We start from the raw sequence: 14,454 nt of genomic DNA, 5'->3' as shown, positions 1-14,454 counted from the left end.
TTGAGTTAACATAAAAGAACTGGGTAAAACAGTCCTTCTTCATTAGCATTTTGGCTACAGGTAAGGATTGATTTGTTTATTTTTCCAAGGAACTCTTCCTTCACCCTCTCTTTTTAATCCATAAATCAGCATAACATAAACACAAAAGAGTACTCTATAATAAAATTTCACCTTTGAAACTAAATAAAAATATTTTATCTTTAACTATCAAACACTTCTTACAGTAATTTCAAACTAAGAGCCATTCTACAGAGAGATATAACAGCAGCACATTTGAAGTGACCAAACAGTACAGGTTAAAAATAAATTAACTGGAAAGAGTATTTCTCTATGGACTGCATCATCCCTAAAAACATAGTTAGCACCCCAGGAATGTAATCAATTGTCTAAAGAATGATGAAAAACTAAAGAGAGAAATGAAATTCTGACAAGTTTTATCGCATTTGTATTATGTTACCTTAAAAATAAAACATCTTAAAGGAAGGAAAAAAAAAACAAACCACAAAAAAGCCTCAAACAAATCCCGAAACAACAAAAAATACCCCAAACAAACACACACATGCCAATATAACAAACAGCACTAGCACTACTTCGGATATTTGACTGTCACCAACTGACAAAATGCTGAGTTTTACAAACCTGTTGAGAATTTCTCTCCACCTGCTGCATGAGACTATCCCAGCGCTGGGCAAAGCTTTCAAGACGACTTTCCAGCCTTTGAGCCACTGCTTTATTTTTCACAGCTATAAGGAGGTCTTGAACAAGCAGCTTCAGCTTACCCATTATTTGCCTTTTTATTTCCAGATCTCCTTTTAGAATCTGTTCAAGTAACAGCAAAAGGAACAGTAATTCATATACACACACAAAACCTCAAAGAAAAGCCAAAAAACAAACCTCCAAATTTAATAATCATAGAAGGAAAATCCTAAAAAGAGCATAATACTGAAATGACAGTGGGTAGGGGTACTTAATCAATCTGAAAATCCTTTTTTGTAAATCTAAGACTAAGCTTACTGTAGAACAAAACAGTTAGTGTAACTTGAGAATCATTCATTACCTGAAAATTCTAGTACATAAACTAGTAAAAGCAAGTCTTGAAAGAACACTTAGGATACCTTCTGCCTCCACACACTCATTTGAGGAAACAAGTAACAGTTCTGTTTAAATAGAAGATTGTCTGTGAAATTCCTATTTACAGCAATCATAATTTACCTGTTTTAACAAAAGCATGGACATCCATGCTTTCTTTGCTATAAATACATAATCAGTATAGGCTGGATGTTAGGAGGAAGTTCTTCACAGAGAGAGTGATTTCCCATTGGAATGGGCTGCCCAGGGAGGTGGTGGAGTCACTGCCCCTGGAGCTGTTCAAGAAAAGACTTGATGTGGCACTTAGTGCCATGATCTAGGTGACTGGATAGGACTGGGTGATAGGTCTCTTCCAACCTGTTTGATTCTATGATTGTTATGTATAAAGATAGCACATTTTCTTAGTGTTGTAGTCCTAGTGCTGCTCACTTACAAAACAAGGCTGTGACCAGCTTTCCACCTTTATAAGCAGAGCACCACTCTAGGCCAGTCAGACCTACATTCTGTCCATAAAGCTGAGGTATAGAATTATCTGAAGAGTGAGGTAAAGCACAGGTTGAAAAGGGTACATTTTATGTATGTAAGTAGATTCTTGGAATGCAGTTGGGGTATAGCTGTAAATGAACAGTAGTATCAGCATTTCACAACTTCTGAGGCTTTAGCTTTTTCAAGTTCAAGGAATGTATAACAGGTTTTGCTGCAGGATGAGTGTGTCTTGGCATATGTCTCAGCACATATATATATATATATATATATATATATATATTCAGTTTCACATATGATACAGACATCAATAGTACCAACAAACAAACTTTAAACATAAAATATCCATATTTTTAAAGACATCCTAATGTTATTCCTGGTAATAAATTTCTGACTGAAGAGACAATCAAGAAAAACCATCTGCACCTGTTGGTTCCTTTATCTGAAAGGACATGGATCAATCTGCTCATCCCATTCCCAAATCACACAACAGTTATTCTGTTAAACCACATTGTATGAGAAAGGGATAAAGCCACATGCATCTAGACTTCTGAATAAGCAACTAGAAGATGAATTCTAGAACTAGAACTTGAATTCTATGATTCTATGAACAATACATACAGCCAATTTGCGTAGATTGTCCAGCATCTCATTTTGATCTTTAAAGCCACTTGTATGAATTTTGCTCACAGCATCTTCTTTCTCGGTAAGCCACGCATCAAAAAGGCACTGAAAGAAAATTGGAGAATGAAAAGGCTCCAGTCAGGCCTTTCCTAACACCATTTAAAGAAGAATTTTCCAGTTTATGACTGCTAAAACTCTTCACCTGTTCTTCTGCAAAGTGCTGCCATTTACGCAGAATATCTTGCAGAAGGAACCATCGGTCTTCTGTCCACCTGCAGATGGCTGCCCACCGTTTCCCAAAGTGCTGGAGAGAAGGAAACACACAACAGAGGTTTTTGGAGGTTGTTGTGTGTTTTTCTGTTTCTTCCCCCCACCCCCAAGGCAGTCTGATTATCCTGTGGCATTACACATTTTGTCATGAAAACACTTTCTGAATTCACTTATCGCAGTCATAAGCCCTGAAAATACTTTGCATGTTCACACTGAAATGGATTTTATCATTACTTGAAATAAAACCAAAATAGAATAGGAGAAGTGGTAGAGCAAAAATCAGAGGTGGTTTTGTTTCTCAAGACAGACAGGGACCTGCTGGAGAGAGTCCAATGGAGAGCCACCAGGGTGATCAGGAGGCTTGAGCACCTCCCCTGGGAAGAGAGACTGAGAGACTTGGGGCTCTTTAGTCTGGAGAAGAGAAGACTGAGAAGGAATCTGATCAATTAAGCATTTGAGGGGTGGGTGTCAAGTGGATGAGGCCCATCTCTTTTCAGTGTGTGTAGTAATAAGACGAGGAATAGTGGATACAAACTGGAATGTAGAAGGTTTCACCTCAACATGAGGAGAAACTTCTTTACAGTGAGGGTGACAGAGCCCTGGAGCAGGCTGCCCAGGGGGACTGTGGAGTCTCCTTCCCTGGAGGCTTTCAAAAGAGATGCAATCCTGTGTGGACTCCCCTAGGTGATCCTGCTTTCGATAGGGAGACTGGACTCAATCTCTGGAGATTCTTTCCAACCTCTGAAGTTCTGTGATTCTGTGAATGTGGCCTTGCCTAGGAAGCTGGAGTCAACCTCATTGTTCTCTACAAAATTTTGAGGAGAGGTAGTGGAGAGGGAGGTGCTGAGCTCTTGTTCTCTGTATACAGTGATAGGATATGAGTGAATGGTTCAAAGCTGTATTATAGGGGGCTTACACTAGATACTACAAAGCATTTCTTTACCAAGACAGTGATAAAACACTGGAACAGGCTTCACAGAGATGTGGTCCATGCCCTAATCTTGTCAGTGTTTAAGAGGCATTTGGACAATGTCTTCTGCAACATGTTTTACCTTGGTCAGCTCAGAAGTGGTCAGGCAGTTAGATTAGATGGTCATTGCAGGTCCCATTCAACTGAATTTATCCTATTCTATTTATTAACATTCCTCACCTATTTTGCTGTATTTTTATGAGAACTACCCCTATGTCATCTTAAAATCAAAAGACAGTGTCCTGAATGAAATGAATATATAATAGCCACTGTCAATTACACTCTCAGCTACTTTCCCTCAGCAAGGGAAAAAGCCATCCAGAACCATTTGAATAAATTCAATGCAGATCTCCTTCTATCACATGCCTCGACCCCTGAAGCCTGGGGAGGGCTCTAATTTGAGCTAGCTCACAAGACTCCTGAAGGGACCTATTGTCTGCTGGGTATAATTAGAGAAAAAGCTACCTGCATTCCTGGATTCTGTGTGTTAGACATTTCTCTGAGATGAAAACAGTTTTGCATATTAGTCAGACTGCAGCAACAGATTTGCTCATATAGCCCTTTAACTTTGCTACACTACAAATTTGAGCCTCACTCAGCAACTGCCTTTTGGTAAATGTCTGGATTGAGTTAATGGGAATCTGGGAGTCATAAATATAAAATGCCAGTTTTCATCAGGAGCATGGACAGAGTGAGGCTCACAACATGTCACACAAATATCTGAAGTAACCACTGTAATGTAAAAGAGGTTTTAAGATCGACACACACCTAGGCTAGCTGTAAGCTCTCAGACTACCCTAGGGCAACACCTGTTTGTAAGAGAAGTGCTGTAATTGTGTTTACTTTTATTTTTCCAAGCAAGATTAAATTTTCTATGGGTAAATTGTTTCAGGGACACTTTTGGTTTCTATTAATTAACTGCCTCTTAAATACTTTTGTTTGATTGTTTGCATTTTTACTGGTTTGGAGGTCATGGTTTGGGGTTTTGGTTTTGTTTTGTTTTTCATAGACAATAAATCTTCAGCACTTCTATAGTGTTCACATGAAGCCAGTGCACATTCTTGGCATCCTGATAAAACTTAAAACTTGTAATTGATCTTTTTGTGGTGGTTTTTATTATTGTTTTATGCTGACACATGCACAAACATAGGCATTATATGAATATATATGAAAATACTTCAGGAATCACACTCTCTAAAATTTTTTGAAACACAAAGACATAACTGAATTGCACCTGGTTGGAAAATACAGCCTTGACAATTACACAGCAACAAGTTTCCACTCTTCCAAATGTGACCCTCTCCAGTATCTCACTCAGGCAGTCCTACTAAGATCTTCTCTTTGCCAGAGCATGCTCTTGTTATGTTCTACTTTTACAAGTCAGACTGGCAGATACACAATCAAGCTTTGAACTTTGCTCCACTGTGCTTTTTCTCAAATACTCTCAAGGTTGTGCCTGCCAACACATTTTATCTCCTGTGCTAATAAGAAGTTGGCAAATGATGTGAAAAAATAAAAATAAATTAATTAAAAAGAAAATCAAAACCTATCCAAACAATCTCTGTACACTTGAAAAAGGAGATGTAAGATTTTGCTAGTAGGTGGACTACAGCAACTCAATTCTGGGCATAAAAGTATTGGAGTTCGTACAACTTCCTTACATCCTAAATCCTATAGTTTTACATCTGTTTATTTGTTTGTTTGTTTTCTGACTGTTTGGGGCTTTCTTTTGCTTGTTTGTTTTTATCAATATCTGTAATACTGCTACATACTTTGTGACTTCCAGAGCAATGGGATTATTGACTTTTCCTTTCTGATTCTTCTTTAAGGCAGTGAAATCTCAGGAAGGAACAGAACAGCAGCTTCACTGTTCCACATCCTGTGTTGCAGGGTACAGTGCCCCAGGAATCGCCTTTTGAGGCAATATATATTCAAGAAACATACTTTTAAAATGACAGCAATAATTGAGCACACTTTATCCCAATAACAGCTGCCTTCTCTACTAATACAATTATAAATGGTGTATTGCCATTGTGTTCCATTCACAGTCACTTTTTTTTGGTGTTGTTATTTCTTTAATGGGGTAAAAGCATTGCAATAATGTCTGAATTCTGTTTCAGCTTGGATTCCAATGTGGTGTAGCCACAGAAGATGCATGGGAAGTGTTTTAGAAAAACACATTGGAATGGGCTGCCCAGGGAGGTGGTGGAGGCACCGTCCCTGGGGGTCTTCAAGAAAAGCCTGGATGAGGCACTTAGTGCCATGGTCTAGTTGACTGGATAGGGCTGGCTGATAGGTTGGACTGGATGATCTTGGAGGTCTCTTCCAACCTGGTTGATTCTATGATTCTAACTGGTATGTTATTAACACTTCTTCATAACCATTGTCTACAGAAATCTATTTCTGTACAAATTCACTACTCAGCTTTGCATATCTTTAAAAAGCCCTGTGTCAGTTTTATGGGACCAACGTTGCCATTAAAAAGACACACATCTCAGGCATTACTGAAAATGAATGTGCCTTTAAGCACTTGTCAGTGAATAATGACACTTTAAGATATTATAACAGCAAAATACACCACATATAACAAAAATTTTAATATCTCCCTTAGTGCTGAATTTTGTAGATTTGTAGATGCAATATACTTCTATTTAACTAGAAAAGAGAATCACATTACTTCTGTCAGGAGTAATGAAACACAGTTAAGAAAGACAAACACTTGGCCTTGGATAGAAAATACAGGTTAATTTTGAAAGGAAGAGGAAGAAAATTGCTCTCATATACCTGTTTTAATTTCAAAATACTTCCATTTATCCATCTACACAAAAATAACATCCTACAAGAAATACTTAAGATCTTCCTCACAAATATCTCCTGAGATATACCCAATGCTACTAATTGCTCTTCTTCAACTTTGTTAACACTTAGTGCCACCAGTAGCGCTTCCTACAAGAGACAGAAGTCTAGTCATTACCTGAAGCTGCTCTTCAAGTGCAGCAGTAGCTCCGTCTCCACTGTTTTCATCCACTACCACCACCATGTGGGTCAGTGAATTTACCTTGACTTGTTCCTGTTCCAAATCGTCTTGAAACGCCTAAAAGCATGAGAATAGGTATCAGTATAGCCTGCAATTTTTAAACAGCCAAGAGATTAGATGTTGTACTCCATATTAACATATTTTAGTTTTAAAAAGTTATAAAAAGCTATGCAAAATTACAGATTTTCATTTAAAAAATGCACATCATCTTGAGCTTGGCACTGCTACAACACCAACAACAGGATGAAACTGCTCAGGAGATGAACTCAGGATTAGGAAATACATGCAGCACTCTTGCTGCACTTATTGCAGAAACCAGGAAACAAAGTGGGAGAGGCCCTTCATAATTTCTAAATGTCTGAGAAAATACTTTCTTGCTCATTTAGCTTTGGTAGTCAGTTTCAGCTTCAAGCTGCAATAAAACAGGACAATCTTTTGCTGAGAAATAGTAAACAGCAAAAAGTGAAGAAATCTTGCTGAAATCTGCACAAATTGATAACTAATAATTGAATTAGTAAAATTTCTACAACTCTTCACATCTCTGTGAAGAATTAGTAGGTGGAAGAGAAAGATTTCTGCAGGTCTTCACCCAGAATAGTCAAATAGAAGCTAAATACATTTCTTTTTCTCAATATTAGACAGAAACAGCATGAAGAGAGTGCATATTCAAATACAAAATACACAGAAAAAAGAACAAAGCTATTCAAGGCTTAGTACTCATGTAGTCAACATCTTTCAGGTGTTTTTTTCCTAATCACCATTTCATAATTACCTCTTCTTTAATAAATAAATAAATAAATAAATATAATTAATGATAGAATATATTCTTAGCTAGCAAACCCACAAGCTGACATGCATTGTCACCTCACAAGGCAAGATCGGATAGCACAAAGAGCGGCAGCAGGCACACAATTTCCATTCTTCTTCAACAGAAGTCCTTAATCAGTATGCAGAGAAAAATCTTTTACACAGAAGTTCTGCTCTCTAGAGCCTGAATTGGCAATGCCACAGGATATAGTGCATCAAATCCTAAACTTTCAAGACACTATGGAACTGAACTGCCTTAAACCACCAACATAGAGACAGTAATGAGTTATCAGAGAGCAAATTTCCATGACCTCACAAATCAGCTATTTCCAATACTTTTCTGTGTCTCCTTTATCATCATCACCATGTGTCATGGATACATCACCATGTGTCATGGATACATCTACATTTTTGAAGTTCAGTTCATATGAAGCTAGGTAATTTAAACCTTTTAATTCTTAATTTTTCCAATTAATTACCCTCAAGGACTAAGGAAAAAAATGTACCAAATTCTCTCTTGCATTCCATTTATTAGCCTGTTATTTTTCACTAATTATTTTTTTAATAGTATATTTTTGCAGTTAGAAACCAGAGTCTGTTTTATATTGTTGTGCAGTTGCATATTCTGAATTCTGGTAGTCCTGACAAGATTATGCAGTCTAATCAGGACTACTGCATTACTGCTACTAGAGAATGGAAAAAGGAAAAGAGAAGGCAGCATGAAAAAGAAAACAACACAGGTATTAAAAGTCAGATATATTCTTATTGTGCTGTGTAATAAAAGAATTTTACAGTTGTCTTGCATATTCTACTATGTTTTTTATGTAATAAAAAAAACAACATGCTGTTAAATTGGCAGAGAAGTCAGAACTGCCATAATGTAACACTACTAAAGCTCAGTAACTGTACAAAACAATATTAACCCAGTAGCAATAATAGATATAAATACAACTCCACAGTTTGTTTAATTCCTATTTATGGGTAACAACTTATGTGACTCTAATATAATCTACTTCAAAATACCTACCTAGGACATCCAAGACTCAAAGACAAATCCACTCCTGATATTTCAGCACTTAAGAAGTGTCTCATTTGACCTTTGCTATTAATTTCAAGTACTGAAAAGTGCTAACACTATTTTTTTCCTATAGTTTCCACTAAAAAAATTACAAATACCTGAGCAGCTTTTGTAGGAAATTAATGAAACTATTACATTTGCTAACTACAAATTGTATAATAATAACATGGAATGATAAGGACAGTTCAATTAAAAGTACTACTTCATATTACTGTGCTATATTCTAATGGCAGGATTAGAGCTTTTGAAACAACAAACACTAGGCTTGGGGTTTATGCCTTTGGATGCATACCTTATGCTCTTCTACTTGACGCTTTAGATCCTCTAGATCTGGACCTAAGGGGTCCAAATCGATTTTTCTTGTCCTTTCTTCTGTTTTTGTCAGCCAGTCAGCTAACTGGGCTAGCTGTTGATTCTGCAGATCCATTAGGATTTTATGTAAGCTGTAAAACAAAGAAATAATAATTTCAGTATACACATGAAAGAAAACAACAGGCAGAAATATCTGTCCTGTATTCTTGTATGTGATTTTGATGAGACTACATCTCAACAGAGAATAGAAACAATTGAACAGGTAAGTAAAAACAACGATGGAACATTTTTGATTTGAGCATACTGTTTTCAAACTCTTAGACTCTGAGTATTAGATACCACTTGTATACATTGCCTGAGGACTTCTGATAGTAGTAACAACCATAGGAAGATGAGCCAAACCAGGCTCTCTTAAGTAGAGGTGATAAGGGAAGAAAATGTGAAAGGCAGTCTGTGAAACAGAACAAGAGTGCAAGCGATGATCACAGGAATCCTAAGGCAGCCATGGACTTGAAGGTATCTTCTAGTGCAGAGAAGTGGATACAGAAAAAGGGAGAAACTGCAGTCAAACCCTGAGGTGAGCTGACTTTATAGAAGCCAAAACTGTAAAAAAAAAAGTTTGTTTTGAAATAAGGCCTTAGTTACACCTGTTTCTCAAATGGTACCTCAGTGGCCCCAGAGGGTACTGAGAGAGTACTGGATGTTATGCCTGGAGCTCTGTGAAGCTATGGTACTTTCTAGAAACAGTAATAATTTTTAAAGACCCCAGCTAGCACCTCTTGGAAGCAAAGGACCAAAGGAAACAAATCACAGGAACAACTGTAAGCAGGTACTGAAACTTCAACAGAACTAAAGACACTGAAGAAAGAAAATGGTTCTAAGAAATGGGAAGGGCTCCATTAGTTCCAATAGCAGATAACAAACAGTAATGTTTCCCTGTATTACTTGCCTCAATATTTTTTTATAAGAACAGATTGTTATAGATCTTCATCATGTATTATGATTTCATGTTTGGTTTTTTTTAGTTGTTGTTCTTTGTTGATTTTTATTTTGGAAATTGTGTGTTAATTAAGGATCAAAAATGACCAGCAGATACATGTGGTGTCTACTATAATCTCTCACTTTCTTTATCACAGAATCAACCAGGTTGGAAGAGACCTCCAAGATCATCCAGGCCAACCTATCATCCAACTCTGTCCAATCAACTAGACCAGAGCACTAAGTGCCTCATCCAGTCTTTTATTGAACACCTCCAGGGACAGCAATTCCACCACCTCCCTGGGCAGCCCATTCCAATGGCAAATCACTCTCTCTAGGAAGAACTTCCTCCTAACATCCAGCCTATATCTCCCCTTGCATAACTTGAGACTGTGTCTCCTTGTTCTCTTGCTGGTTCCCTGGCAGAAGAGACCAACCTCCTCCTGGCTACAACCTCTCTTCAGGCAGTTGTAGACAGCTATGAGATCATTCCTGATCCTCCTCTTTGCTGCCTACAACAAAGATGATACTCTAGATGATACTCTGCTTTGTTGTAATCCATGGCTCACAAGGGATTAGCAATCTCAGTTCTATCTCAGTCCCCTCTTCACTTTCAGGTGTATATTTTAATGTCTTGATATTCTGAACTAAGTTGATACAAATATTAGATAAAATGCTTCATCATAGAGATATGTATTTTTAGCAAGTCATTAAATAAATGGTATAGGAAACCTTCTAAGAATTTATGAAAGCCAAGATACAAATAATTATTATATTGAATATTGATGTTATTCTGTAGCAACTTCAAACAGAAATAAAGTTTTTTAAAAGGTTCATTTAACCACAGTTGATTCCTAAGGAAAAGGAAGTTTCTTATTTCTTTCCATTCTCCAGGTGCTTCCTGATTTTCAAGTGGCTTCTACAAACATCTGATAGAGGTTTTAGCATTTACTTACATATCCTTTAGGAGATTATCTTGAGCAGTGTTTATAGTATGGCCCTCATAAGTTTCAAATGCAAAATGCTTTTTCATTGAATTGAATGTGTTTTATTAGTTGTGGAATTCTCCATAAAGCACTAAACTGCATTAAGCTTTCCCCTGAAGTGGTATATTTATCACAATGAGATGCTTTACTATAGAGAACCCATTTGAGAAAGGACAGGAGGAAGAAATGAAAAAAAAGACCCACCTCAGGCCTTTTTTCCCTCAGCATGCTAATGTATTGCTTGCTAGAAGACTCAAATACTCACAACACAGTGAATACAAGGGAAATCCAATTTGGGCTGCCTAATACAAAAGGCAGTGCTGTGTTCTGAACTTACTCTAATGTTCTGACCTCTTAAATCATCCTTTCACTTTTATCGTATCCTCTATCAGTATATCTTTCTACTCTCTTTGTGGATTGTTTGGTTTAGTTTCCCAGTGCTGTAAACAGTACAACCTTTTGTTACATTCCTTATTACCATTACAACAGAGGGCAGGGAGCCTTGCTGTTCTCATCTTCACTGAAAACATCTCGATTTGGATAAACATGACACTGTTGCCTTAGGACCAGATTACAGCAATGTGCTCAAAAGACTTCTCTTTGAGCTGAAGCAGGAGATAGATCCTGAGAGTTTAAACTGTGTAGAATAACCCAGAAATATATTGCACTGTGATATGAAAGCTGTTCATAGTCTAAATTTAACTGAATTTAACACAGAAGTACTTTTATAAGAGATTAAATAGTAGCACAATATTCTCTGGGAAGACCTTATCATTTTATATCTTCTGCTGATTTCATACTACCCAAATGTGACACGCCCCAGAAAATACTAAACCATTCAGTTCCCCAAGCAATGACCTATAGCTGCATCTGCAAGATAAGGTTAACAATTGGTGTCAAAGGACATTTTAGAAGATAAAGTACCACTCATAGGGGTGATTGCATGTGTTGATTTAAATGAGAATAAACACGGCAAACAAAACCTGCCTACAGTACAGCACCATCGAGTTTTCTCAGCAAGAAAATATTAAAGCTGTAGGAAGTTAAGCCAAAAGACCTGAAACCCACTGAAGATTTCATAGACTAACAGAGATAAAGAAAACAATTTCAATATTTGGTGGCAAGCTGAAAAGAAATGCTTACAATTGCCAAGAATATATTGCCCCTCCCCCCCCCCAAAAAAAAACCCCAAAACCAACCAAACAAAAAACAACCAAGCAAACAAAAACCTCACAGCAATGTTATTATACAATTGTTGAAAATCACAGCTTAATTTTTAATAATGTATACAGTTTTGTTCCCACTAAAATTCAGGGAGATAAGGTAGACCTAGAAAATAAGGAAGAGCAAACCAAATCACCAAATACAAGTATTATGGAGAGACTAAAGGAAAATATACTCTGTGGGTCATCACTTCTAACACAGGAAGCAGGGAGAATCACTTAAGCTGACAGTAACAAAGATGACAATCCTTAAAAACATAGCACTCATACTAGGTAAAAGTCCTATGCAATTCACTGTCAAAGGATGTCATAGATGCTAACAGGTCCAAGAGGATACTGAATAAATGCAAGGAAAAAAAAAGGCAACGGCAAATTATCCAATACAGAAAGTTACCTGAGGAAAGTTCTATGGAGAATTTCATAACACAAGTCATGCAGATTAGATCAATGATTTACACAGCCCAGTATTTGACGTTCAAAGCAATGTGCAAGCATAACTTTCCTGGTTTAGCCACTCTTTGTGATGCAAAACAAAGTACTCCACTATGGGACAGTCAGAAGCTCCTACCATTATGAAGTTTCTTTCATTAGACAGTAGTATGTAAATCAAAATAAGACAAATCTGAAAATATGAAGCTTCAAATACTAATGTGACTAATAAACAGTTTAATTTTTTAAACTTTGCATTGTATTTCTACACTATTCAAAGGTCAAGTCCTACAGCTTAACATAATCTGTCCTCAGATAAAGTTATGACAATATTTACCAGAAAGTTAAGCTCACACTTACTATTTTTATGAGATTAGCTCTTAAAATTTTTATCTCTTTTCCTTCTGTATCTTGGTAAAGAGTCTTTCCTTTATAAAGAAAGATAGTGTGACAGTTGTTGAAACAATCAGAAAAAAAGGTAGGTTATATAAATTTTGCCTAAGGTAATATTAGCTTCCAAGTTGTTGACAGACACTTGTGGTGCATTCAGCTTCCAGTCTCAAAACAGTGCGCAAGTTTCAAAGTTACTACACAGCAAATTTCAGGTGAAAAAAAAGATCTGATGAGGTTTTGTTCTTACAGTGGAGTAGAAAAAAAAAACAACACCCCAACTGTTATTTAAATTCAAAATTGTTTCAGTAAAGCTCTAGAGAGTATTTTACCAGAAACATTACTTACTTGCTTTGCTTTTCCATACTTGCTACCCTGAGACTTTCCCATCGAGAATTAAGTAGATTCATTTGTTCTTGGATTTCATTTTCCTCATCATCTGAAAGTTTTCCAGATGCTAAAAGTTGACTTCCAACTTGCAAAACATTGCCAACACGTCCTTGGTGAGCTGTTAACTCCATCATGAAACCCTGACAATGGAAATAAAATCCAGTTTGAAGTTTGACTCTTTGGAATTAAATAGATTTGGAGAAATACCTTCAATTCCACCACTTTCAAATCATGAATTTCAACTTAGCTACTTATTTTTTCAATTTCCTTCTCAAATCTTATAACACAGACTAGCAATAAACACTTTCACTTCTTGCATAAGGCAAAAAGTTGTATAGTCTGGAGAATTGGAGGCTGAGGGGAGACATTCTCGCTCTCTGCAGCTATCTTGCTGTAGCAAGGAAGAAATTAGATGGATGAGAGGTAATGTCCTCCAGTTGCATCAGGATTGTTTAGATTAGATACTGAGAAAAATTTCTTCATCAAATGGGTTATCAAGCATTGGAACAACCTACACAGGGAAGCTGCAGAGTCACCATCCCTGCAGGTGTTTAAAACACATGTAGATGCAATGCTAAGGGATGAGGTTTAATGGCCAATGTAGGAGCATTAGGTTTAAATTCTCCAAATCAGTTGAAAAAGACAAAACCAAGGAATAATCTAAGCCACAAATATCATAGAATCAACCAGGTTGGAAGAGAACTCCAAGATCATCCAGTCCAACCTATCACCCAGCCCTAGCCAATATCTTTGTTTTGTATTTTTTTTTTACCTTATGGCATGCAAGAAGATAAATGATTACTGAAGGGTTATTGTAAACATATACCTCATGGGTATGAAACTGTTCTTTGACAACTTCTACATCACTGGATATATCTCCTTGTGCTTGTAATGCATCTTCAGCAGAGAGAAGCCATGTGAGTACTTCTTCCAAAGCAGTTTGGTAGTTTCCAAGATCCATTTCAGACCTCATGCGGATGGTGCTAAACGTCTTTTCTTCAACAGTTTCTAAAAACTGATCAAACCCAACATTTTAATTAATGTTTAATTCATTTCATTAATTTCAAGTAATGCAAACAGCATCTGCTCAGACAATTCTACAAAGGAATAAATGGAATGGCACAGTCTAGTCTAAAACCTAGCTTTAAATCAAACAAAAGATCAGGTAGCTAATGTGTGAAAATACTACTTAGCATAAAATCAGTTAACTGATCTAGATCAGTTAAAATGGAGGGAAATTAACAGATCTCTTAGTAAATCAGATATTTTGAACTAAAAATTGAAATTCCTAGCAGTTATTCTGAATGATTAAGATACTTAAATTGTATGTGTAGAGTGTTTTGATACTTTTTTTCAATAAACACTCTTAATTTTTTAAAAAATTTCTA

The 14,454-nt window shown here is 36.6% G+C and overlaps 1 protein-coding gene across 18 annotated transcripts in view; it reads right to left on the bottom strand.

Annotated features, from left to right (window-relative positions):
- DMD (dystrophin) overlaps positions 1-14,454 on the bottom strand; it is a 1,274,903-nt gene that overhangs the window by 773,092 nt on the left and 487,357 nt on the right. For all 18 annotated transcript variants that reach the window (XM_064151948.1, XM_064151957.1, XM_064151959.1 and 15 more), the window contains 7 exons: positions 13,893-14,081; positions 13,025-13,206; positions 8,651-8,801; positions 6,411-6,530; positions 2,399-2,500; positions 2,194-2,301; positions 640-819 (listed from right to left, as the gene is read on the bottom strand). In XM_064151948.1, the coding sequence (XP_064008018.1) occupies positions 640-819; positions 2,194-2,301; positions 2,399-2,500; positions 6,411-6,530; positions 8,651-8,801; positions 13,025-13,206; positions 13,893-14,081 (1,032 nt within the window). The remainder of the gene's footprint in view (positions 1-639; positions 820-2,193; positions 2,302-2,398; positions 2,501-6,410; positions 6,531-8,650; positions 8,802-13,024; positions 13,207-13,892; positions 14,082-14,454) is intronic.

Source organism: Pogoniulus pusillus, chromosome 12 (genome assembly GCF_015220805.1).
Source record: "Pogoniulus pusillus isolate bPogPus1 chromosome 12, bPogPus1.pri, whole genome shotgun sequence".
NCBI lineage: Eukaryota > Metazoa > Chordata > Aves > Piciformes > Lybiidae > Pogoniulus > Pogoniulus pusillus.
Note: the sequence above shows the minus strand (reverse complement) of the source record. Positions and strands in the feature narration are given on the sequence as shown.